The 24,958-nt window shown below is 50.6% G+C and overlaps 1 protein-coding gene across 1 annotated transcript in view; it reads left to right on the top strand.

The window, feature by feature from the left end:
• Nucleotides 1-3,835: 3,835 nt before the first annotated feature.
• The window catches only part of SMS (spermine synthase), a 67,698-nt gene continuing 46,575 nt past the window's right edge, over nucleotides 3,836-24,958 (top strand). The window contains exons 1-3 of the mRNA XM_078884536.1: nucleotides 3,836-4,011; nucleotides 11,367-11,490; nucleotides 15,426-15,510. Of these exons, the coding sequence (XP_078740662.1) occupies nucleotides 3,963-4,011; nucleotides 11,367-11,490; nucleotides 15,426-15,510 (258 nt within the window). The 5' untranslated portion in view covers nucleotides 3,836-3,962. The remainder of the gene's footprint in view (nucleotides 4,012-11,366; nucleotides 11,491-15,425; nucleotides 15,511-24,958) is intronic.

Below are 24,958 nucleotides of genomic sequence, written 5' to 3'. Positions count from 1 at the left end.
TACTGGTTAAGTGAATCAGTCGTTGAGTGAATCGCTTGTTGAGTGAATCACTCGTTGAGTGAATTACTGGTTAAGTGAATTACTGGTTAAGTGAATCACTCGTTGGGTGAATCGCTCGTTGAGTGAATCACTCGTTGAGTGAATTACTGGTTAAGTGAATTACTCGTTGGGTGAATCGCTCGTTGAGTGAATTACTGGTTAAGTGAATTACTCGTTGGGTGAATAGCTAGTTGAGTGAATTACTGGTTAAGTGAATTACTCGTTGGGTGAATAGCTAGTTGAGTGAATTACTCGTTGAGTGAATTACTGGTTAAGTGAATTACGCGTTGGGTGAATCACTCGTTGAGTGAATTACTGGTTAAGTGAATTACGCGTTGGGTGAATCACTCGTTGAGTGAATTACTGGTTAAGTGAATTACGCGTTGGGTGAATCACTCGTTGAGTGAATTACTCGTTGAGTGAATTACTGGTTAAGTGAATCAGTCGTTGAGTGAATCGCTTGTTGAGTGAATTACTGGTTAAGTGAATCGCTCGTTAAGTGAATCACTCGTTGGGTGAATAGCTCGTTGAGTGAATTACTGGTTAAGTGAATCAGTCGTTGAGTGAATCGCTTGTTGAGTGAATTACTGGTTAAGTGAATCGCTCGTTAAGTGAATCACTCGTTGGGTGAATAGCTCGTTGAGTGAATTACTGGTTAAGTGAATCAGTCGTTGAGTGAATCGCTTGTTGAGTGAATTACTGGTTAAGTGAATCGCTCGTTAAGTGAATCACTCGTTGGGTGAATAGCTCGTTGAGTGAATTACTGGTTAAGTGAATCAGTCGTTGAGTGAATCGCTTGTTGAGTGAATCACTCGTTGAGTGAATTACTGGTTAAGTGAATTACTCGTTGGGTGAATCGCTCGTTGAGTGAATCACTCGTTGAGTGAATTACTGGTTAAGTGAATTACTCGCTGGGTGAATCGCTCGTTGAGTGAATCACTCGTTGAGTGAATTACTGGTTAAGTGAATTACTCGTTGGGTGAATCGCTCGTTGAGTGAATTACTGGTTAAGTGAATTACTCGTTGGGTGAATCGCTCGTTGAGTGAATTACTGGTTAAGTGAATTACTCGTTGGGTGAATCGCTCGTTGAGTGAATTACTGGTTAAGTGAATTACTCGTTGGGTGAATAGCTAGTTGAGTGAATTACTCGTTGAGTGAATTACTGGTTAAGTGAATTACGCGTTGGGTGAATCACTCGTTGAGTGAATTACTGGTTAAGTGAATTACGCGTTGGGTGAATCACTCGTTGAGTGAATTACTGGTTAAGTGAATTACGCGTTGGGTGAATCACTCGTTGAGTGAATTACTGGTTAAGTGAATTACGCGTTGGGTGAATCACTCGTTGAGTGAATTACTCGTTGAGTGAATTACTGGTTAAGTGAATCACTCGTTGGGTGAATCGCTCGTTGAGTGAATTACTCGTTGAGTGAATCGCTTGTTAAGTGAATTACTGGTTAAGTGAATCACTCGAGTGAATCATTCGTTAATCGATTCACATTAATCGATTCACGTTAATCGATTCACGCTTTAGTTGAGTTTCATGTTAATTGATTGTTAAGTGAATCGTGGGTTCATGTATTCACATGTTCATCGATTCGCCTGCTAATCGATTCGCCTGTTAAATCGCATCGCCAGTTAATCGATTCGCTTAAAGCATCGCCTGTTAATCGATTCGCCTGCTAATCGATTCACCTGCTAATCCCATCGCCAGTTAATCGATTTGCTTATAGCATCGCCTGTTAATCGATTCGCCTGCTAATCGATTCACCTGCTAATCCCATCGCCAGTTAATCGATTCGCTTAAAGCATCGCCTGTTAATCGATTCGCCTGCTAATCGATTCACCTGCTAATCCCATCGCCAGTTAATCGATTCGCTTATAGCATCGCCTGTTAATCGATTCGCCTGCTAATCGATTCACCTGTTAATCGCATCGCCTGTTAATCGATTCGCCTGCTAATCGATTCACCTGTTAATCGCATCGCCTGTTAATCGATTCGCCTGCTAATCGATCCCCATGTTAATTTTACCGATGGACTTTGCCCTCCTCTGATTGGAGGAGGGAGGGACCCAATCACCCCCCTCCCCCTTCTCTCTCTAGCTCCTCCCCTTCCCTCTAGCCCCTCCCCCTTCTCTCTCTAGCCCCTCCCCCTTCTCTCTCTAGCTCCTCCCCTTCCCTCTAGCCCCTCCCCCTTCTCTCTCTAGCCCCTCCCCCTTCTTTCTCTAGCTCCTCCCCCTTCTCTCTCTAGCTCCTCCCCCTTCTCTCTCTAGCTCCTCCCCTTCCCTCTAGCCCCTCCCCATTCTCTCTCTAGCTCCTCCCCCTTCTCTCTCTAGCTCCTCCCCCTTCTCTCTCTAGCCCCTCCCCCCTTCTCTCTAGCCCCTCCCCCTTCTCTCTCTAGCTCCTCCCCCTTCTCTCTCTAGCCCCTCCCCCTTCTCTCTCTAGCTCCTCCCCATTCTCTCTCTAGCCCCTCCCCCCTTCTCTCTTGCTCCTCCCCCTTCTCTCTCTAGCCCCTCCCCCTTCTTTCTCTAGCTCCTCCCCCTTCTCTCTCTAGCTCCTCCCCCTTCTCTCTCTAGCTCCTCCCCCTTCTCTCTCTAGCTCCTCCCCCTTCTCTCTCTAGCCCCCTCCCCCTTCTTTCTCTAGCTCCTCCCCCTTCTCTCTCTAGCTCCTCCCCCTTCTCTCTCTAGCCCCTCCCCCTTCTCTCTCTAGCTCCTCCCCCTTCTCTCTCTAGCTCCTCCCCTTCTATCTCTAGCCCCTCCCCCTTCTCTCTAGCTCCTCCCCCTTCTCTCTCTAGCTCCTCCCCCTGCTCTCTCTAGCTCCTCCCCCTTCTCTCTCTAGCCCCTCCCCTTTCTCTCTAGCTCCTCCCCATTCTCTCTAGCTCCTCCCCTTCTCTCTCTAGCTCCTCCCCTTCTCTCTAGCTCCTCCTCCTCTCTAGCCCCTCCCCCTTCTCTCTCTAGCTCCCCCCTTCTCTCTCTAGCCCCTCCTCCTTCTCTCTCTAGCTCCTCCCCCTTCTCTCTCTAGCCCCTCCCCTTCTCTCTCTAGTTCCTCCCCCTTCTCTCTCTAGCTCCTCCCCCTTCTCTCTCTAGCTCCTCCCCCTTCTCTCTCTAGCTCCTCCCCCTTCTCTCTCTAGCTCCTCCCCCTTCTCTCTCTAGCTCCTCCCCCTTCTCTCTCTAGCTCCTCCCCCTTCTCTCTAGCTCCTCCCCCTTCCCTCTCTAGCTCCTCCCCTTCTCTAGCCCCTCCCCTTCTCTAGCTCCTCCTCTCTCTAGCTCCTCCCCCTTCTCTCTATAGCTCCTCCCTCTTCTCTCTCTAGCTCCTCCCCTTCTCTAGCCCCTCCCCTTCTCTAGCTCCTCCTCTCTCTAGCTCCTCCCCCTTCTCTCTATAGCTCCTCCCCTTCTCTCTCTAGCTCCTCCTCCTCTCTCTAGCCCCTCCCCCTTCTCTCTCTAGCTCCCCCCTTCTCTCTCTAGCCCCTCCTCCTTCTCTCTCTAGCTCCTCCCCCTTCTCTCTCTAGCCCCTCCCCTTCTCTCTCTAGTTCCTCCCCCTTCTCTCTCTAGCTCCTCCCCCTTCTCTCTCTAGCTCCTCCCCCTTCTCTCTCTAGCTCCTCCCCCTTCTCTCTCTAGCTCCTCCCCCTTCTCTCTCTAGCTCCTCCCCCTTCTCTCTAGCTCCTCCCCCTTCTCTCTCTAGCTCCTCCCCTTCTCTAGCCCCTCCCCTTCTCTAGCTCCTCCTCTCTCTAGCTCCTCCCCCTTCTCTCTCTAGCTCCTCCCCCTTCTCTCTCTAGCTCCTCCCACTAGAATGTGGGAGGAGCCACCACCACCTCCACCAACCTCCCTCAGCTGTCAACTCATCCACCCGATCCACCACCACCACCACCTCCACCACCACAACAACAACAACCACAACAACAACAACCACAACAACAACCATCGCCATGACGTCTCTCGTGCACGCTCTGGACTGCGTCTTCACGCCCAGCCCCGGTGAGCTGAGACGGCGGGGGGAGGGGGCCCCCTCGGCTAGTTGTCCCTGCCCGCTTTGGCGAGGGTGCGCCGGTAGGGCTGACAAGGCCGCAAGGGGGTTGGTCAATATTAAGAATTATTAATTTGGTAAAAGAAGTGGCCCGCGCGGTTATAGACATCGATGCGATCGTCATCTTCGTCGTCGTCTTCTTCTTCTTCTTTGGCATCGCTCACAACAACATCAGCAGCATCAGCAGTAGAAGTAGCGATCACCACGTGTGTCAATCACTACCATCACCATCATCACCATCATCACCATCATCATCATCATTACCATCACCATCATCACCATCATCATCATCACTACCATCACCATCATCACCATCATCATCATCACTACCATCACCATCATCACCATCATCATCATCACTACCATCACCATCATCACCATCACCACCATCACCATCATCATCACTACCATCACCACCACGTGTGTCAATCACTACCATCACCATCATCACCATCATCATCACCACCATCACCACCATCATCATCATCACTACCATCACCACCATCATCATCATCACTACCATCACCACCATCATCATCATCACTACCATCACCACCATCATCATCATCACTACCATCACCACCATCATCATCACTACCATCACCACCACGTGTGTCAATCACTACCATCACTACCACCATCATCATCACCATCATCATCATCACTACCATCATCATCATCATCACTACCATCACCAACATCATCATCACTACCATCACCACCACGTGTGTCAATCACTACCATCACCACTACCATCACCACCATCATCATCACCACCATCATCATCACCACCACCATCACCACCACCATCATCATCATCACCACCATCATCACCATCACCACCATCATCATCACTACCATCACTACCATCATCACCATCATCACTACCATCATCATCACCACCATCACTACCATCACCACCATCACGACCATTACCACCATCACTACCATCACTACCATCACCACCATCACCAACATCACCATCATCACCACTACCATCACCACCATCACCATCACCACCATCACCACCATCACTACCATCACCACCATCACTACCACTACCATCACCACCACTACCATCACTACCATCACCATCACTACCATCACCATCATCATTACCATCATTACCACCATCACTACCATCACCACCATCACCACCACGTGTGTCAATCACCACCATCACTACCATCACCATCACTACCACCACCATCACCATCATCACCATCATCACCACGTGTCAATTATTACCATCACCACCACCATCACCATCAATCATTACCATCACCACCATCACTACCATCACCATCACTACCATCACCACCACGTGTGTCAATCACTACCATCACCACCATCACCATCACTACCATTACCACCATCACCACCATCACCACCATCACGACCATTACAACCATCACTACCATCACTACCATCACCACCATCACCATCACTACCATCACTACCATCACCACCATCATCATCATCACTACCATCACCACCATCATCATCATCACTACCATCACCACCATCATCATCATCACTACCATCACCACCATTATCATCACTACCATCACCACCACGTGTGTCAATCACTACCATCACTACCACCATCATCATCACCATCATCATCATCACTACCATCATCATCATCATCACTACCATCACCACCACGTGTGTCAATCACTACCATCACCACTACCATCACCACCACCATCACCACCACCATCATCATCATCACCACCATCATCACCATCACCACCATCACCATCACTACCATTACCACCATCACCACCATCACCACCATCACGACCATTACAACCATCACTACCATCACTACCATCACCACCATCACCATCACCACCACCACCATCACCACCACCACCATCACCACCACCACCACCATCACCACCACCACCATCACCACCATCACCACCACCACCACCATCACCACCATCACTACCATCACCATCATCACCATCACCACCACAACCGCCATGCGCCACTAAGCGGTGGCGACTTCACCACGACGCCTGTGCCAGGCTAGGTGCATGAGGAGGTCACGGGACAGACCCTGCAGGTGCCATGGGTTGTACTGCTGTGCCAGGCTAGGTGCATGAGGAGGAGGTCACGGGACAGACCCAGCAGGTGCCATGGGTTGTACTGCTGTGCCAGGCTAGGTGCACGAGGAGGAGGTCACGGGACAGACCCTGCAGGTGCCATGGGTTGACTGCTGTGCCAGGCTAGGTGCATGAGGAGGAGGTCACGGGACAGACCCAGCAGGTGCCATGGGTTGTACTGCTGTGCCAGGCTAGGTGCATGAGGAGGTCACGGGACAGACCCAGCAGGTGCCATGGGTTGACTGCTGTGCCAGGCTAGGTGCATGAGGAGGTCACGGGACAGACCCAGCAGGTGCCATGGGTTGACTGCTGTGCCAGGCTAGGTGCATGAGGAGGTCACGGGACAGACCCTGCAGGTGCCATGGGTTGACTGCTGTGCCAGGCTAGGTGCATGAGGAGGTCACGGGACAGACCCAGCAGGTGCCAAGGGTTGACTGCTGTGCCAGGCTAGGTGCATGAGGAGGTCACGGACAGACCCTGCAGGTGCCATGGGTTGACTGCTGTGCCAGGCTAGGTGCATGAGGAGGTCACGGGACAGACCCAGCAGGTGCCATGGGTTGACTGCTGTGCCAGGCTAGGTGCATGAGGAGGTCACGGACAGACCCAGCAGGTGCCATGGGTTGTACTGCAGTGCCAGGCTAGGTGCATGAGGAGGTCACGGGACAGACCCTGCAGGTGCCATGGGTTGTACTGCTGTGCCAGGCTAGGTGCATGAGGAGGTCACGGACAGACCCAGCAGGTGCCAAGGGTTGCCTGCTGTGCCAGGCTAGGTGCATGAGGAGGAGGTCACGGACAGACCCTGCAGGTGCCATGGGTTGACTGCTGTGCCAGGCTAGGTGCATGAGGAGGAGGTCACGGACAGACCCAGCAGGTGCCATGGGTTGCCTGCTGTGCCAGGCTAGGTGCATGAGGAGGTCACGGGACAGACCCTGCAGGTGCCATGGGTTGCCTGCTGTGCCAGGCTAGGTGCATGAGGAGGTCACGGACAGACCCAGCAGGTGCCATGGGTTGCCTGCTGTGCCAGGCTAGGTGCATGAGGAGGTCACGGGACAGACCCTGCAGGTGCCATGGGTTGCCTGCTGTGCCAGGCTAGGTGCATGAGGAGGTCACGGACAGACCCAGCAGGTGCCATGGGTTGACTGCAGTGCCAGGCTAGGTGCATGAGGAGGTCACGGACAGACCCAGCAGGTGCCAAGGGTTGCCTGCTGTGCCAGGCTAGGTGCATGAGGAGGAGGTCACGGACAGACCCTGCAGGTGCCATGGGTTGACTGCTGTGCCAGGCTAGGTGCATGAGGAGGAGGTCACGGACAGACCCAGCAGGTGCCATGGGTTGCCTGCTGTGCCAGGCTAGGTGCATGAGGAGGTCACGGACAGACCCAGCAGGTGCCAAGGGTTGCCTGCTGTGCCAGGCTAGGTGCATGAGGAGGTCACGGGACAGACCCAGCAGGTGCCATGGGTTGACTGCTGTGCCAGGCTAGGTGCATGAGGAGGTCACGGACAGACCCAGCAGGTGCCATGGGTTGTACTGCAGTGCCAGGCTAGGTGCATGAGGAGGTCACGGACAGACCCAGCAGGTGCCATGGGTTGTACTGCAGTGCCAGGCTAGGTGCATGAGGAGGTCACGGACAGACCCAGCAGGTGCCATGGGTTGTACTGCTGTGCCAGGCTAGGTGCATGAGGAGGTCACGGACAGACCCAGCAGGTGCCAAGGGTTGCCTGCTGTGCCAGGCTAGGTGCATGAGGAGGTCACGGGACAGACCCAGCAGGTGCCATGGGTTGACTGCTGTGCCAGGCTAGGTGCAGGAGGAGGAGGTCACGGGACAGACCCAGCAGGTGCCAAGGGTTGCCTGCTGTGCCAGGCTAGGTGCATGAGGAGGTCACGGACAGACCCAGCAGGTGCCATGGGTTGACTGCTGTGCCAGGCTAGGTGCATGAGGAGGAGGTCATGGGACAGACCCTGCAGGTGCCATGGGTCGCTTGACTGAGATGACCGGTAGAGGCACCACCACCTGTACCCCCTACTGTGCCAACTTGCTTCATTTTAGCCACCCGGCGCTCCGCTCGTTGTTGTGAGCGTCGCTCCTCTGCCTTCCGTTGTTGCTGGAGGGCGACTCACTCATCCACCCACTCACCAACCCACCCACTCACTCACTCATCCACCCACCCACTCACCCCCTCACTCACCCACCCATTCACCCACTCACCAACCCACCCACTCAATCAATCACCCACTCACTCACTCATCCACCCACCCAATCACCCCCTCACTCACCCACCCATTCACCCACTCACTCACCCACTCACTCACTCATCCACCCACCCACTCACCCCCTCACTCACCCACCCATTCACCCACTCACCAACCCACCCACTCAATCAATCACCCACTCACTCACTCATCCACCCACCCACTCACCCCCTCACTCACCCACCCATTCACCCACTCACTCACCCACTCACTCACTCACTCACCCACTCACTCACTCACTCATCCACCCACCCACCCACTCACTCACTCACTCACCCACCCATTCACCCACTCACTCACCCACTCACTCACTCATCCACTCACTCACTCATCCACCCACCCACTCACCCCCTCACTCACCCACCCATTCACCCACTCACCCACTCACCCACTCACTCACCCACTCACTCACCCACTCATTCACACACTCATTCACACACTCACTCACACATTCATTCACCCACTCACCCAACCACTCACTACCTGTCTGTGTGTATGTGTGTATGTGTGTCTGTGTGACTGTGTGTCTGTGTGTCTGTGTGTGTGTCAGTGTGTGTGTGTGTGTGTCTGTGTGTGTGTATGTTTGTATGTGTGTATGTGTGTCTGTGTGTGTGTCTGTGTGTGTGTGTCTGTGTGTGTGTCTGTGTGTGTCTGTGTGTGTGTCTGTCTGTGTGTGTGTGTGTCTGTGTGTGTGTGTGTCTGTGTGTGTGTATGTTTGTATGTGTGTATGTGTGTCTGTGTGTGTGTCTGTGTGTGTGTGTCTGTGTGTGTGTCTGTGTGTGTGTCTGTGTGTGTGTCTGTGTGTGTCTGTGTGTGTGTCTGTGTGTGTCTGTGTGTGTGTCTGTGTGTGTCTGTGTGTCTGTGTGTGACTGTGTGTCAGTGTGTGTGTGTGTGTCTGTGTGTGTGTGAATCTTGCGAGAGGCAGTGGTGTAATACTGCAGGAGGCCACTTTGCTCGCCGTCTGTGGACTGTGGCTGTGTGGGTCACTGCAGTGAGTGCCGCAGTGCGGAGATGATGTGTTCAGCGTGCGTGTGTGTGTGTGTCTGTGTGTGTGTGTGTGTCTGTGCGTGTGTGTGTGTGCGTGTGTGTGTCTGTGTGTGTGTGTCTGTGTCAATGTCTGTCTGTGTGTGTCTCTGTGTGTGTCTGTCTGTGTGTGTGTGTCTGTGCGTGTGTGTGTCTGTGTGTGTGTGTCTGTCTGTGTGTGTGTGAGTGTCTGTGTGTGTGTCTGTGTGTGTGTGTGTGTCTGTGTGTGTGTGTGTGTCAGTGTGTGTGTGTCTGTGTGCGTGTGTGTGTGTGTCTGTGTGTGTGTGTGTCTGTGCGTGTGTGTGTGTGTGTCTGTGTGTGTGTCTGTGCGTGTGTGTGTGTGTCTGTGTGTGTGTGTGTGTGTCTGTGTGTCTGTGTCAATGTCTCTGTGTGTGTGTGTGTCTGTGTGTGTCTGTGTGTGTGTGCGTGTGTGTGTGTGTGTGTCTGTGTGTGTGTGTGTCTGTGTGTCTGTGTCAATGTCTGTCTGTGTGTGTGTGTGTGTCTGTGTGTCTGTGCGTGTGTGTGTCTGTGTGTGTGTCTGTGTGTGTGTGTCTGTGTGTGTGTGTCAGCGTCGTGGTGACGTCACCGCCACTTAGTGGCGAATGGCGGTTGTTGTTGTGTCAGTGTGTTTGTGTGTGTGTGTCTGTGTGTGTCTGTGTGTGTGTGTCTGTGTGTGTCAGTGTGTGTCTGTGTGTGTGTCTGTGTGTGTGTCAGTGTCTGTGTGTGTGTGTGTGTCTGTGTGTTTGTGTGTCTGTGTGTGTGTGTGTCTGTGCGTGTGTGTGTCTGTGTGTGTGTGTGTGTCTGTGCGTGTGTGTGTCTGTGTGTGTGTGTGTCTGTGTGTCTGTGTGTCTGTGTCAATGTCTGTCTGTGTGTGTGTGTGTCTGTGTGTGTGTCTGTGCGTGTGTGTGTCTGTGTGTGTGTGTCTGTGTGTGTGTCTGTGTGTGTGTGTGTGTCTGTGTGTGTGTGTCAGTGTGTTTGTGTGTGTGTCTGTGTGTGTCTGTGTGTGTGTGTGTCTGTGTGTGTCAGTGTGTGTGTGTGTCTGTGTGTGTGTCTGTGTGTGTGTCAGTGTCTGTGTGTGTGTCTGTGTGTGTGTCTGTGTGTGTCTGTGTGTGTGTCTGTGTGTGTGTGTCTGTGTGTGTGTATGTGTGTATGTGTGTCTGTGTGACTGTGTGTCTGTGTGTGTGTCTGTGTGTGTGTGTCTGTGTGTGTCTGTGTGTGTGTGTGTCTGTGCGTGTGTGTGGCTGTGTGTGTGTGTCTGTGTGTGTGTGTCAGTGTGTTTGTGTGTCTGTGTGTGTCTGTGTGTGTGTGTGTCTGTGTGTGTCAGTGTGTGTGTGTGTGTCTGTGTGTGTGTCTGTGTGTGTGTGACTGTGTGTGTCTGTGTGTGTGTGACTGTGTGTGTGTCTCTGTGTGTGTGACTGTGTGTGTGTGTCTCTGTGTGTCTGTGTGTTGTGTGTGTTTCTGTGCGTGTGTGTCTGTGCGTGTGTGTGTGTGTGTCTGTGTGATGTTGTTGTTGATGATGTTGTTGATGTTGTTGATGTTGATGTTCATGTTGTTGTTGATGATGTTGATGATGTTGATGTTGATGTTGTTTATGTTGATGATGTTGTTAATATTGTTGATGTTGTTGTTGATGTTGTTGATGATGTAGTTGTTGTTGTTGTTGTTGATGTTGTTGTTGATGTTGTTGTTGTTGATGTTGTTGATGTTGTTGTTGATGTTGTTGTTGATGTTGATGTTGATGTTGTTGTTGATGTAGTTGTTGTTGTTGTTGTTGTTGTTGTTGTTGTTGTTGTTGATGTTGTTGTTGTTGTTGATGTAGTTGTTGATGTAGTTGTTGTTGTTGTTGTTGATGTTGATGATGTTGTTGATGTAGTTGTTGTTGTTGTTGTTGTTGATGTTGTTGTTGTTGTTGTTGTTCTAGGCGCCTGTGAGGACGTGCTGGCGTGCGTGCAGGCTGTTCTAGGCGAGGCAGGCTTCAGGGGCTCTGCCCAGGCCCTGGGGACTGGGCCCGGAGCCTCCGCCACGCTCAGCGGAGACAGAGACACGTGACGTCAACAACCACCACCACCACAACAACTACCACCACAACCACCACCACAACAACTACTACCACAACCACTACAACAACAACTACACAACAACCACAACACCAACAACTACCACCACTACCACAACTACCTCCGCCACTCTCAGCGGAGACAGAGACACGTGACGTCATACAACAACCACCACAACCACCACAACAACCACAACAACCACCACCACAACTACCACCACCACAACAACAACTACCACAACAACCACCACCACAACTACCACCACCACAACAACAACTACCACAACCACCACAACAACTACCACCACTACCACCACTACCTCAGCCACTCTCAGCGGAGACAGAGACACGTGACGTCAACAACAACCACAACAACCACCACAACAACCACAACAACCACCACCACAACTACCACCACCACAACAACAACTACCACAACAACCACCACCACAACTACCACCACCACAACAACAACTACCACAACCACCACAACAACTACCACCACTACCACCACTACCTCAGCCACTCTCAGCGGAGACAGAGACACGTGACGTCAACAACAACCACCACAACCACCACCACCACAACAACCACAACAACTACTACCACCACAACAACCACTACCACCACAACAACTACTACCACCACAACAACAACAACAACCACAACAACTACCACCACCACCACCACTACCACCACAACAACTACCACCACCACCACCACTACCACCACTACAACCACCACAACTACCACTACAACCACTACCACCACACCCACAACCACAACAACAACCACCACCACCACAACCACCACCACCACAACCATAACCACCACCACCACAACTACTACCACCACAACCATAACCACCACCACCACCACAACCACCACCACCACGACCACCACAACGACTGTGTGTGTGTAACTGTGTGTGTGTCTGTGTGTAACTGTGTGTGTGTAGGTGTGCGTGTGTGTGTAACTGTGTGTGTGTCTGTGTGTAACTGTGTGTGTGTAGGTGTGCGTGTGTGTGTGTGTAACTGTGTCTGTGTGTGTGTGTAACTGTGTGTGTGTAGGTGCGTGTGTGCAACTGTGTCTGTATAACTGTGTGTGTGTGACTGTGTGTGTGTGACTGTGTGTGTGTAACTGTGTGTGTGTGTAGGTGTGTGTGTAACTGTGTGTGTGACTGTGTGTGTGTAACTGTGTGTGTGACTGTGTGTGTGTAACTGTGTGTGTGACTGTGTGTGTGTAACTGTGTGTGTGACTGTGTGTGTGTAACTGTGTGTGTGACTGTGTGTGTGTAACTGTGTGTGTGTGTAGGTGTGCGTGTGTGTGTGACTGTGTGTGTGTAACTGTGTGTGTGACTGTGTGTGTGTGTAGGTGTGCGTGTGTGTAACTGTGCGTGTGTAACTGTGTGTAACTGTGTGTGTGTGACTGTGTGTGTGTGTAGGTGTGCGTGTGTGTAACTGTGCGTGTGTAACTGTGTGTAACTGTGTGTGTGTGTCTGTGTGTGTGTGTAGGTGTGCGTGTGTGTGTAACTGTGTCTGTGTGTGTGTGTAACTGTGTGTGTGTAGGTGTGTGTGTGCAACTGTGTCTGTATAACTGTGTGTGTGTAACTGTGCGTGTGTAACTGTGTGTGTGACTGTGTGTGTGTAACTGTGTGTGTGTAACTGTGTGTGTGTAACTGTGCGTGTGTAACTGTGTGTGTAACTGTGTGTGTAACTGTGTGTGTGTAACTGTGTGTGTGTGTAGGTGTGCGTGTGTGTAACTGTGTGTGTGACTGTGTGTGTGTGTAACTATGTGTGTGACTGTGTGTGTGTGTAACTGTGTGTGTGTGTAGGTGTGCGTGTGTGTGTGACTGTGTGTGTGTAACTGTGTGTGTAACTGTGTGTGTGTGTAACTATGTGTGTAACTGTGTGTGTGTGTGTAACTGTGTGTGTGTGTGACTGTGTGTGTGTGACTGTGTGTGTGTGACTGTGTGTGTGTGACTGTGTGTGTGTGACTGTGTGTGTGTGACTGTGTGTGTGTGACTGTGTGTGTGTGACTGTGTGTGTGTGTAACTGTGTGTGTGACTGTGTGTGTGTGACTGTGTGTGTGTAACTGTGTGTGTGACTGTGTGTGTGTGACTGTGTGTGTGTAACTGTGTGTGTGTGTAGGTGTGCGTGTGTGTAACTGTGTGTGTGACTGTGTGTGTGTGTAACTATGTGTGTGTGTGACTGTATGTGTGTAACTATGTGTGTAACTGTGTGTGTGTGTAGGTGTGCGTGTGTGTAACTGTGTGTGTGACTGTGTGTGTGTAACTGTGTGTGTAACTGTGTGTGTGTGTAACTGTGTGTGTGTGTGACTGTGTGTGTGTGTAACTGTGTGTGTAACTGTGTGTGTGTAACTATGTGTGTAACTGTGTGTGTGTGTAGGTGTGCGTGTGTGTAACTGTGTGTGTGACTGTGTGTGTGTAACTGTGTGTGTAACTGTGTGTGTGTGTAACTGTGTGTGTGTGTGACTGTGTGTGTGTGTGACTGTGTGTGTGTAACTGTGTGTGTAACTGTGTGTGTGTGTGACTGTGTGTGTGTGTGACTGTGTGTGTGTAACTGTGTGTGTGTGACTGTGTGTGTGTGTGACTGTGTGTGTGTAACTGTGTGTGTAACTGTGTGTGTGTGTGACTGTGTGTGTGTGACTGTGTGTGTGTAACTGTGTGTGTGACTGTGTGTGTGTAACTATGTGTGTAACTGTGTGTGTGTGTGACTGTGTGTGTGTGTGACTGTGTGTGTGTAACTGTGTGTGTGTGACTGTGTGTGTGTGTGACTGTGTGTGTGTAACTGTGTGTGTAACTGTGTGTGTGTGTGACTGTGTGTGTGTGACTGTGTGTGTGTAACTGTGTGTGTGACTGTGTGTGTGTGTAACTGTGTGTGTGTGTGACTGTGTGTGTGTGACTGTGTGTGTGTAACTGTGTGTGTGACTGTGTGTGTGTGTAACTGTGTGTGTGTGTAACTGTGTGTGTGTGTAACTGTGTGTGTGTGTAGGTGTGCGTGTGTGTGACTGTGTATGTGTGTGTGTGTAGGTGTGCGTGTGTGTGTGTGTAGGTGTGTGTGTAACTGTGTGTGTGTGTGTAACTGTGTGTGTGTGTAGGTGTGCGTGTGTGTGTAACTGTGTGTGACTGTGTGTGTAGGTGTGCGTGTGTGTGTGTGTGTGTGTAACTGTGTGTGTGTGTGTAGGTGTGCATGTGTGTGTCACTGTGTGTGTGTGTGACTGTGTGACTGTGTGTGTAGGTGTGCGTGTGTGTGTAACTGTGTGTGTGTAACTGTGTGTGACTGTGTGTGTGTGTGTAGGTGTGCGTGTGTGTGTGTAACTGTGTGTGTGACTGTGTGTGTGTGTGTGTAGGTGTGCGTGTGACTGTGTGTGTGTGTCTGTGTGTGTGTGTGTAACTGTGTGTGACTGTGTGTGTGTGTGTAGGTGTGCATGTCTGTGTGTGTATAACTATGTGTGTGTAACTGTGTGTGTGTGTGTAACTGTGTGTGTGTGTGTAGGTGTGCGTGTGTGTGTGTGTAACTGTGTGTGTGTGTGTGTAACTGTGTGTGTGTGTGTAACTGTGTGTGTGTAACTGTGTGTGTGTAACTGTGTGTGTGTCTGTGTGTGTGTAGGTGTGCGTGTGTGTGTGACTGTGTGTAGGTGTGTGTGTGTGTGTGTAACTGTGTGTGTGTGACTGTGTGTGTGTGTGTGTAGGTGTGTGTGTGACTGTGTGTGTGTAGGTGTGCGTGTGTGTGTGTGTAACTGTGTGTGTGTGTGTGTAACTGTGTGTGTGTGTGTAACTGTGTGTGACTGTGTGTGTGTGTAAGTGTGCGTGTGTGTGTGTGTAACTGTGTGTAACTGTGTGTGACTGTGTGTGTGTAGGTGTGTGTGTAACTGTGTGTGACTGTGTGTGTGTGTGTGTAGGTGTGCGTGTGTGTGTGTGCGTGAATCTGGGCTGCTCACAATTGACCTTCATCGCGACGAAGCCATCTCCCCTCCTCCCGATGAGGTGAGCACTCACCAATCACTCACCAACTCACTCACCAACTCACTCACCAACTCACCAACTCACCAACTCACTCACCTACTCACCTACACACTCACCTACTCACTCATTCACCAACTCACTCACCAACTCACTCACCAACTCACTCACCAACTCACTCACCAACTCACTCACCAACTCACTCACCAACTCACTCACCAACTCACTCACACACTCACCTACACACTCACCTACTCACTCACCTACTCACCAACTCACTCACCAACTCACTCACCTACTCACCAACTCACTCACCAATCACTCACCAACTCACTCACCTACTCACCAACTCACTCACCAACTCACTCACCTACTCACCAACTCACTCACCAATCACTCACCAACTCACTCACCTACTCACCAACTCACTCACCTACTCACTCACCAACTCACTCACCAACTCACTCACCAACTCACTCACCAACTCACTCACCAACTCACTCACCAACTCACTCACCAATTCACTCACACACTCACCTACACACTCACCTACTCACTCACCAACTCACTCATTCACCAACTCACTCACCAACTCACTCACCAACTCACCAACTCACTCACCTACTCACTCACCAACTCACTCACCTACACACTCACCTACTCACTCACCAACTCACTCACCAACTCACTCACCTACTCACTCACTTACTCACTCACCTACTCACTCACCTACTCACCTACACACTCACCTACACACTCACCTACTCACTCACCTACACACTCACCAACTCACTCACCAACTCACTCACCTACTCACTCACCTACTCACCTACACACTCACCTACACACTCACCTACTCACTCACCTACACACTCACCAACTCACTCACCAACTCACTCACCAACTCACTCACCTACTCACCAACTCACTCACCAACTCACTCATTCACCAACTCACTCACCAACTCACTCACCAACTCACCAACTCACTCACCTACTCACTCACCAACTCACTCACCTACACACTCACCTACTCACTCACCAACTCACTCACCAACTCACTCACCTACACACTCACCTACTCACTCACCAACTCACTCACCAACTCACTCACCTACTCACTCACCTACTCACTCACCAACTCACTCACCTACACACTCACCAACTCACTCACCTACTCACCTACACACTCACCTACTCACCAACTCACTCACCAACTCACTCACCTACTCACCAACTCACTCACCAATCACTCACCAACTCACTCACCTACTCACCAACTCACTCACCTACTCACTCACCAACTCACTCACCAACTCACTCACCAACTCACTCACCAACTCACTCACCAACTCACTCACCAACTCACTCACCAATTCACTCACACACTCACCTACACACTCACCTACTCACTCACCAACTCACTCACCAACTCACTCACCAACTCACTCACCAACTCACTCACCAACTCACTCACCAATTCACTCACACACTCACCTACTCACTCACCAACTCACTCACCAACTCACTCACCAACTCACTCACCAACTCACTCACCAACTCACTCACCTACTCACCAACTCACTCACCAACTCACTCATTCACCAACTCACTCACCAACTCACTCACCAACTCACCAACTCACTCACCTACTCACTCACCAACTCACTCACCTACACACTCACCTACTCACTCACCAACTCACTCACCAACTCACTCACCTACTCACTCACTTACTCACTCACCTACTCACTCACCTACTCACCTACACACTCACCTACACACTCACCTACTCACTCACCTACACACTCACCTACACACTCACCAACTCACTCACCAACTCACTCACCTACACACTCACCTACTCACTCATTCACCTACTCACTCATCTACTCACTCACTCACCAACTCACTCACCAACTCACTCACCTACTCACTCACCTACACACTCACCTACTCACTCACCTACTCACTCACCTACTCGCTCACTCACCTACTCGCTCACTCACCTACTCACTCACCTACACACTCACCTACTCACTCACCTACTCGCTCACTCACCTACTCGCTCACTCACCTACTCACTCACCTACTCACTCATTCACCTACACACTCACTCACCTACTCACCTACACACCTACTCACTCACCTACACACTCACCTATACACTCACCTACACACTCACTCACCTACACACTCACCTACTCACTCACTCACCTACACACTCACCTACACACTCACCTACACACTCACCTACTCACCTACTCACCTACTCACTCACCAACTCACCAACTCACTCACTCACCTACTCACTCACCTACTCACTCACCTACTCACTCATCTACTCACTCACTCACCAACTCACTCACCAACTCACTCACCTACTCACTCACCTACTCACTCACCAACTCACTCACCTACTCGCTCACTCACCTACACACTCACTCACCTACTCACCTACACACCTACTCACTCACCTACACACTCACCTACACACTCACCTACACACTCACTCACCTACTCACTCACCTACACACTCACCTACTCACTCACCAACTCACTCACCTACACACTCACCTACTCACTCACCAACTCACTCACCAACTCACTCACCAACTCACTCACCAACTCACTCACCTACTCACTCACTTACTCACTCACCTACTCACTCACCTACTCACCTACACACTCACCTACACACTCACCTACTCACTCACCTACACACTCACCAACTCACTCACCAACTCACTCACCTACTCACTCACCTACTCACCTACACACTCACCTACACACTCACCTACTCACTCACCTACACACTCACCAACTCACTCACCAACTCACTCACCAACTCACTCACCTACTCACCAACTCACTCACCAACTCACTCATTCACCAACTCACTCACCAACTCACTCACCAACTCACCAACTCACTCACCTACTCACTCACCAACTCACTCACCTACACACTCACCTACTCACTCACCAACTCACTCACCAACTCACTCACCTACACACTCACCTACTCACTCACCAACTCACTCACCAACTCACTCACCTACTCACTCACTTACTCACTCACCTACTCACTCACCTACTCACTCACCAACTCACTCACCTACACACTCACCAACTCACTCACCTACTCACCTACACACTCACCTACTCACCAACTCACTCACCAACTCACTCACCTACTCACCAACTCACTCACCAATCACTCACCAACTCACTCACCTACTCACCAACTCACTCACCTACTCACTCACCAACTCACTCACCAACTCACTCACCAACTCACTCACCAACTCACTCACCAACTCACTCACCAACTCACTCACCAATTCACTCACACACTCACCTACACACTCACCTACTCACTCACCAACTCACTCACCAACTCACTCACCAACTCACTCACCAACTCACTCACCAACTCACTCACCAACTCACTCACCAATTCACTCACACACTCACCTACACACTCACCTACTCACTCACCAACTCACTCACCAACTCACTCACCAACTCACTCACCAACTCACTCACCAACTCACTCACCTACTCACCAACTCACTCACCAACTCACTCATTCACCAACTCACTCACCAACTCACTCACCAACTCACCAACTCACTCACCTACTCACTCACCAACTCACTCACCTACACACTCACCTACTCACTCACCAACTCACTCACCAACTCACTCACCTACTCACTCACTTACTCACTCACCTACTCACTCACCTACTCACCTACACACTCACCTACACACTCACCTACTCACTCACCTACACACTCACCTACACACTCACCAACTCACTCACCAACTCACTCACCTACACACTCACCTCACTCATTCACCTACTCACTCATCTACTCACTCACTCACCAACTCACTCACCAACTCACTCACCTACTCACTCACCTACACACTCACCTACTCACTCACCTACTCACTCACCTACTCGCTCACTCACCTACTCGCTCACTCACCTACTCACTCACCTACACACTCACCTACTCACTCACCTACTCGCTCACTCACCTACTCGCTCACTCACCTACTCACTCACCTACTCACTCATTCACCTACACACTCACTCACCTACTCACCTACACACCTACTCACTCACCTACACACTCACCTACACACTCACTCACCTACACACTCACCTACTCACTCACTCACCTACACACTCACCTACACACTCACCTACACACTCACCTACTCACCTACTCACCTACTCACTCACCAACTCACCAACTCACTCACTCACTCACCTACTCACTCACCTACTCACTCACCTACTCACTCATCTACTCACTCACTCACCAACTCACTCACCAACTCACTCACCTACTCACTCACCTACTCACTCACCAACTCACTCACCTACTCGCTCACTCACCTACACACTCACTCACCTACTCACCTACACACCTACTCACTCACCTACACACTCACCTACACACTCACCTACACACTCACTCACCTACTCACTCACCTACACACTCACCTACTCACTCACCAACTCACTCACCTACACACTCACCTACTCACTCACCAACTCACTCACCAACTCACTCACCTACTCACTCACTTACTCACTCACCTACTCACTCACCTACTCACCTACACACTCACCTACACACTCACCTACTCACTCACCTGCACACTCACCTACACACTCACCAACTCACTCACCAACTCACTCACCTACACACTCACCTACTCACTCATTCACCTACTCACTCATCTACTCACTCACTCACCAACTCACTCACCAACTCACTCACCTACTCACTCACCTACACACTCACCTACTCACTCACCTACTCACTCACCTACTCACTCACCTACTCGCTCACTCACCTACTTGCTCACTCACCTACTCACTCACCTACACACTCACCTACTCACTCACCTACTCACTCACCTACTCACTCACCTACTCACTCACCTACTCGCTCACTCACCTACTCACTCACCTACTCACTCACCTACTCACTCACCTACACACTCACCTACTCACTCACCTACTCACTCACCTACTCGCTCACTCACCTACACACTCACCAACTCACTCACCTACTCACTCACCTACACACTCACCTACTCACTCACCTACTCACTCACCTACTCACTCACCTACTCGCTCACTCACCTACTCGCTCACTCACCTACTCACTCACCTACACACTCACCTACTCACTCACCTACTCGCTCACTCACCTACTCGCTCACTCACCTACTCACTCACCTACTCACTCATTCACCTACACACTCACTCACCTACTCACCTACACACCTACTCACTCACCTACACACTCACCTATACACTCACCTACACACTCACTCACCTACACACTCACCTACACACTCACCTACTCACTCACTCACCTACTCACTCACTCACTCACCTACACACTCACCTACTCACCTACTCACCTACTCACCAACTCACCAACTCACTCACTCACCTACTCACTCACCTACTCACTCACCTACTCACTCATCTACTCACTCACTCACTCACCAACTCACTCACCAACTCACTCACCTACTCACTCACCTACTCACTCACCAACTCACTCACCTACTCGCTCACTCACCTACACACTCACTCACCTACTCACCTACACACCTACTCACTCACCTACACACTCACCTATACACTCACCTACACACTCACTCACCTACACACTCACCTACACACTCACCTACTCACTCACTCACCTACTCACTCACTCACTCACCTACACACTCACCTACTCACTCACTCACTCACCTACACACTCACCTACACACTCACCTACTCACTCACCTACTCACTCACTCACTCACCTACACACTCACCTACTCACTCACTCACTCACCTACACACTCACCTACTCACTCACTCACTCACCTACACACTCACCTACACACTCACCTACTCACTCACCTACTCACTCACTCAATCACCTACACACTCACCTACTCACTCACCAACTCACTCAATCACCTACACACTCACCTACTCACCTACTCACTCACCAACTCACCAACTCACTCACTCACCTACTCACTCACCTACACACTCACCTACTCACTCACCTACACACTCACTCACTCACCTACTCACTCACCAACTCACCAACTCACTCACTCACCTACTCACTCACCTACACACTCACCAACTCACTCACCTACTCACTCACTCACTCACCTACTCACTCACCAACTCACCAACTCACTCACCTACTCACTCACCTACTCACTCACCTACTCACCTACTCACTCACCAACTCACCAACTCACTCACTCACCTACTCACTCACCTACACACTCACCTACTCACTCACCTACACACTCACTCACCTACTCACTCACCAACTCACCAACTCACTCACTCACCTACTCACTCACCTACACACTCACCAACTCACTCACCTACTCACTCACTCACTCACCTACTCACTCACCAACTCACCAACTCACTCACCAACTCACTCACCTACTCACTCACCTACACACTCACCTACCCACCTACTCACTCACCAACTCACCAACTCACTCACTCACCTACTCACTCACCTACACACTCACCAACTCACTCACCTACTCACTCACTCACTCACCTACTCACTCACCTACTCACTCATTCACCTACACACTCACCAACTCACACACTCACCTACTCACACACTCACCTACTCACTCACTCACCAACTCACTCACCTACTCACTCACCTACTCACCTACACACTCACCTACACACTCACCTACTCACTCACCTACTCACTCACCAACTCACTCACCTACTCACTCACTCACCAACTCACTCACCTAGTCACTCACCTACTCACCTACACACTCACCTACTCACTCACCTACTCACTCACCAACTCACTCACCTACTCACTCACCTACTCACCATCTCACTCACCTACTCACTCACTCACCTACTCACACACTCACCTATACACTCACCTACTCACTCACCTACTCACTCACCAACTCACTCACCTACTCACTCACCTACTCACCATCTCACTCACCTACTCACTCACTCACCTACTCACACACTCACCTATACACTCACCAACTCACTCACCTACTCACTCACCTACTCACCATCTCACTCACCTACTCACTCACTCACCTACTCACTCACTCAATCACCTACACACTCACCTACTCACCTACTCACTCACCAACTCACCAACTCACTCACTCACCTACTCACTCACCTACACACTCACCTACTCACTCACCTACACACTCACTCACTCACCTACTCACTCACCAACTCACCAACTCACTCACTCACCTACTCACTCACCTACACACTCACCTACTCACTCATTCACCTACTCACTCATCTACTCACTCACTCACCAACTCACTCACCAACTCACTCACCTACTCACTCACCTACACACTCACCTACTCACTCTCCTACTCACTCACCTACTCGCTCACTCACCTACTCGCTCACTCACCTTCTCACTCACCTACTCGCTCACTCACCTACTCACTCACCTACTCACTCACCTACACACTCACTCACCTACTCACCTACACACCTACTCACTCACCTACACACTCACCTATACACTCACCTACACACTCACCTACTCACCTACTCACTCACCAACTCACCAACTCACTCACTCACCTACACACTCACCTACACACTCACCTACTCACTCACCTACTCACTCACTCAATCACCTACTCACTCACCTACACACTCACCTACTCACTCACCTACTCACTCACTCACTCACCTACTCACTCACCAACTCACCAACTCACTCACTCACCTACTCACTCACCTACACACTCACCAACTCACTCACCTACTCACTCACTCACTCACCTACTCACTCACCAACTCACCAACTCACTCACCTACTCACTCACCTACTCACTCACCTACTCACTCATTCACCTACACACTCACCTACACACTCACCTACTCACTCACACACTCACCTACTCACTCACCAACTCACCAACTCACTCACCTACTCACTCACCTACTCACTCACCTACTCACTCATTCACCTACACACTCACCTACACACTCACCTACTCACTCACACACTCACCTACTCACTCACCTACTCACACACTCACCTACTCACACACTCACCTACTCACTCACTCACCAACTCACTCACCAACTCACTCACCTACTCACCAACTCACTCACCAACTCACTCACCTACTCACCAACTCACTCACCAATCACTCACCAACTCACTCACCAACTCACTCACCAACTCACTCACCAACTCACTCACCTACTCACCAACTCACTCACCAACTCACTCATTTACCAACTCACTCACCAACTCACTCACCAACTCACCAACTCACTCACCTACTCACTCACCAACTCACTCACCTACACACTCACCTACTCACTCACCAACTCACTCACCAACTCACTCACCTACTCACTCACTTACTCACTCACCTACTCACTCACCTACTCACCTACACACTCACCTACACACTCACCTACTCACTCACCTACACACTCACCTACACACTCACCTACTCACTCACCTACTCACCTACACACTCACCAACTCACTCACCAACTCACTCACCTACACACTCACCTACACACTCACCTACTCACTCATTCACCTACTCACTCATCTACTCACTCACTCACCAACTCACTCACCAACTCACTCACCTACTCACTCACCTACACACTCACCTACTCACTCACCTACTCGCTCACTCACCTACACACTCACTCACCTACTCACCTACACACTCACTCACCTACACACTCACCTACTCACTCACTCACTCACCTACACACTCACCTACTCACCTACTCACTCACCAACTCACCAACTCACTCACTCACCTACTCACTCACCTACACACTCACCTACTCACTCACCTACACACTCACTCACTCACCTACTCACTCACCAACTCACCAACTCACTCACTCACCTACTCACTCACCTACACACTCACCAACTCACTCACCTACTCACCAACTCACTCACCAATCACTCACCAACTCACTCACCAACTCACTCACCAACTCACTCACCAACTCACTCACCAACTCACTCATTCACCAACTCACTCACCAACTCACTCACCAACTCACCAACTCACTCACCAACTCACTCATTCACCAACTCACTCACCAACTCACTCATTCACCAACTCACTCACCAACTCACTCACCAACTCACTCATTCACCAACTCACTCACCAACTCACTCACCAACTCACCTACTCACTCACCAACTCACTCACCTACTCACTCACCTACTCACTCACTTACTCACTCACCTACTCACTCACCTACTCACCTACACACTCACCTACACACTCACCTACTCACTCACCTACACACTCACCTACACACTCACCTACTCACTCATTCACCTACTCACTCATCTACTCACTCACTCACCAACTCACTCACCTACTCACTCACCT

The sequence above is a fragment of the Lampetra fluviatilis genome, unplaced genomic scaffold (genome assembly GCF_964198595.1).
Source record: "Lampetra fluviatilis unplaced genomic scaffold, kcLamFluv1.1 SCAFFOLD_328, whole genome shotgun sequence".
Classification (NCBI taxonomy): Eukaryota; Metazoa; Chordata; class Hyperoartia; order Petromyzontiformes; family Petromyzontidae; genus Lampetra; species Lampetra fluviatilis.
The sequence above is the reverse complement of the archived record's forward strand: the minus strand, read 5'-3'. Positions and strand labels throughout refer to the sequence as shown.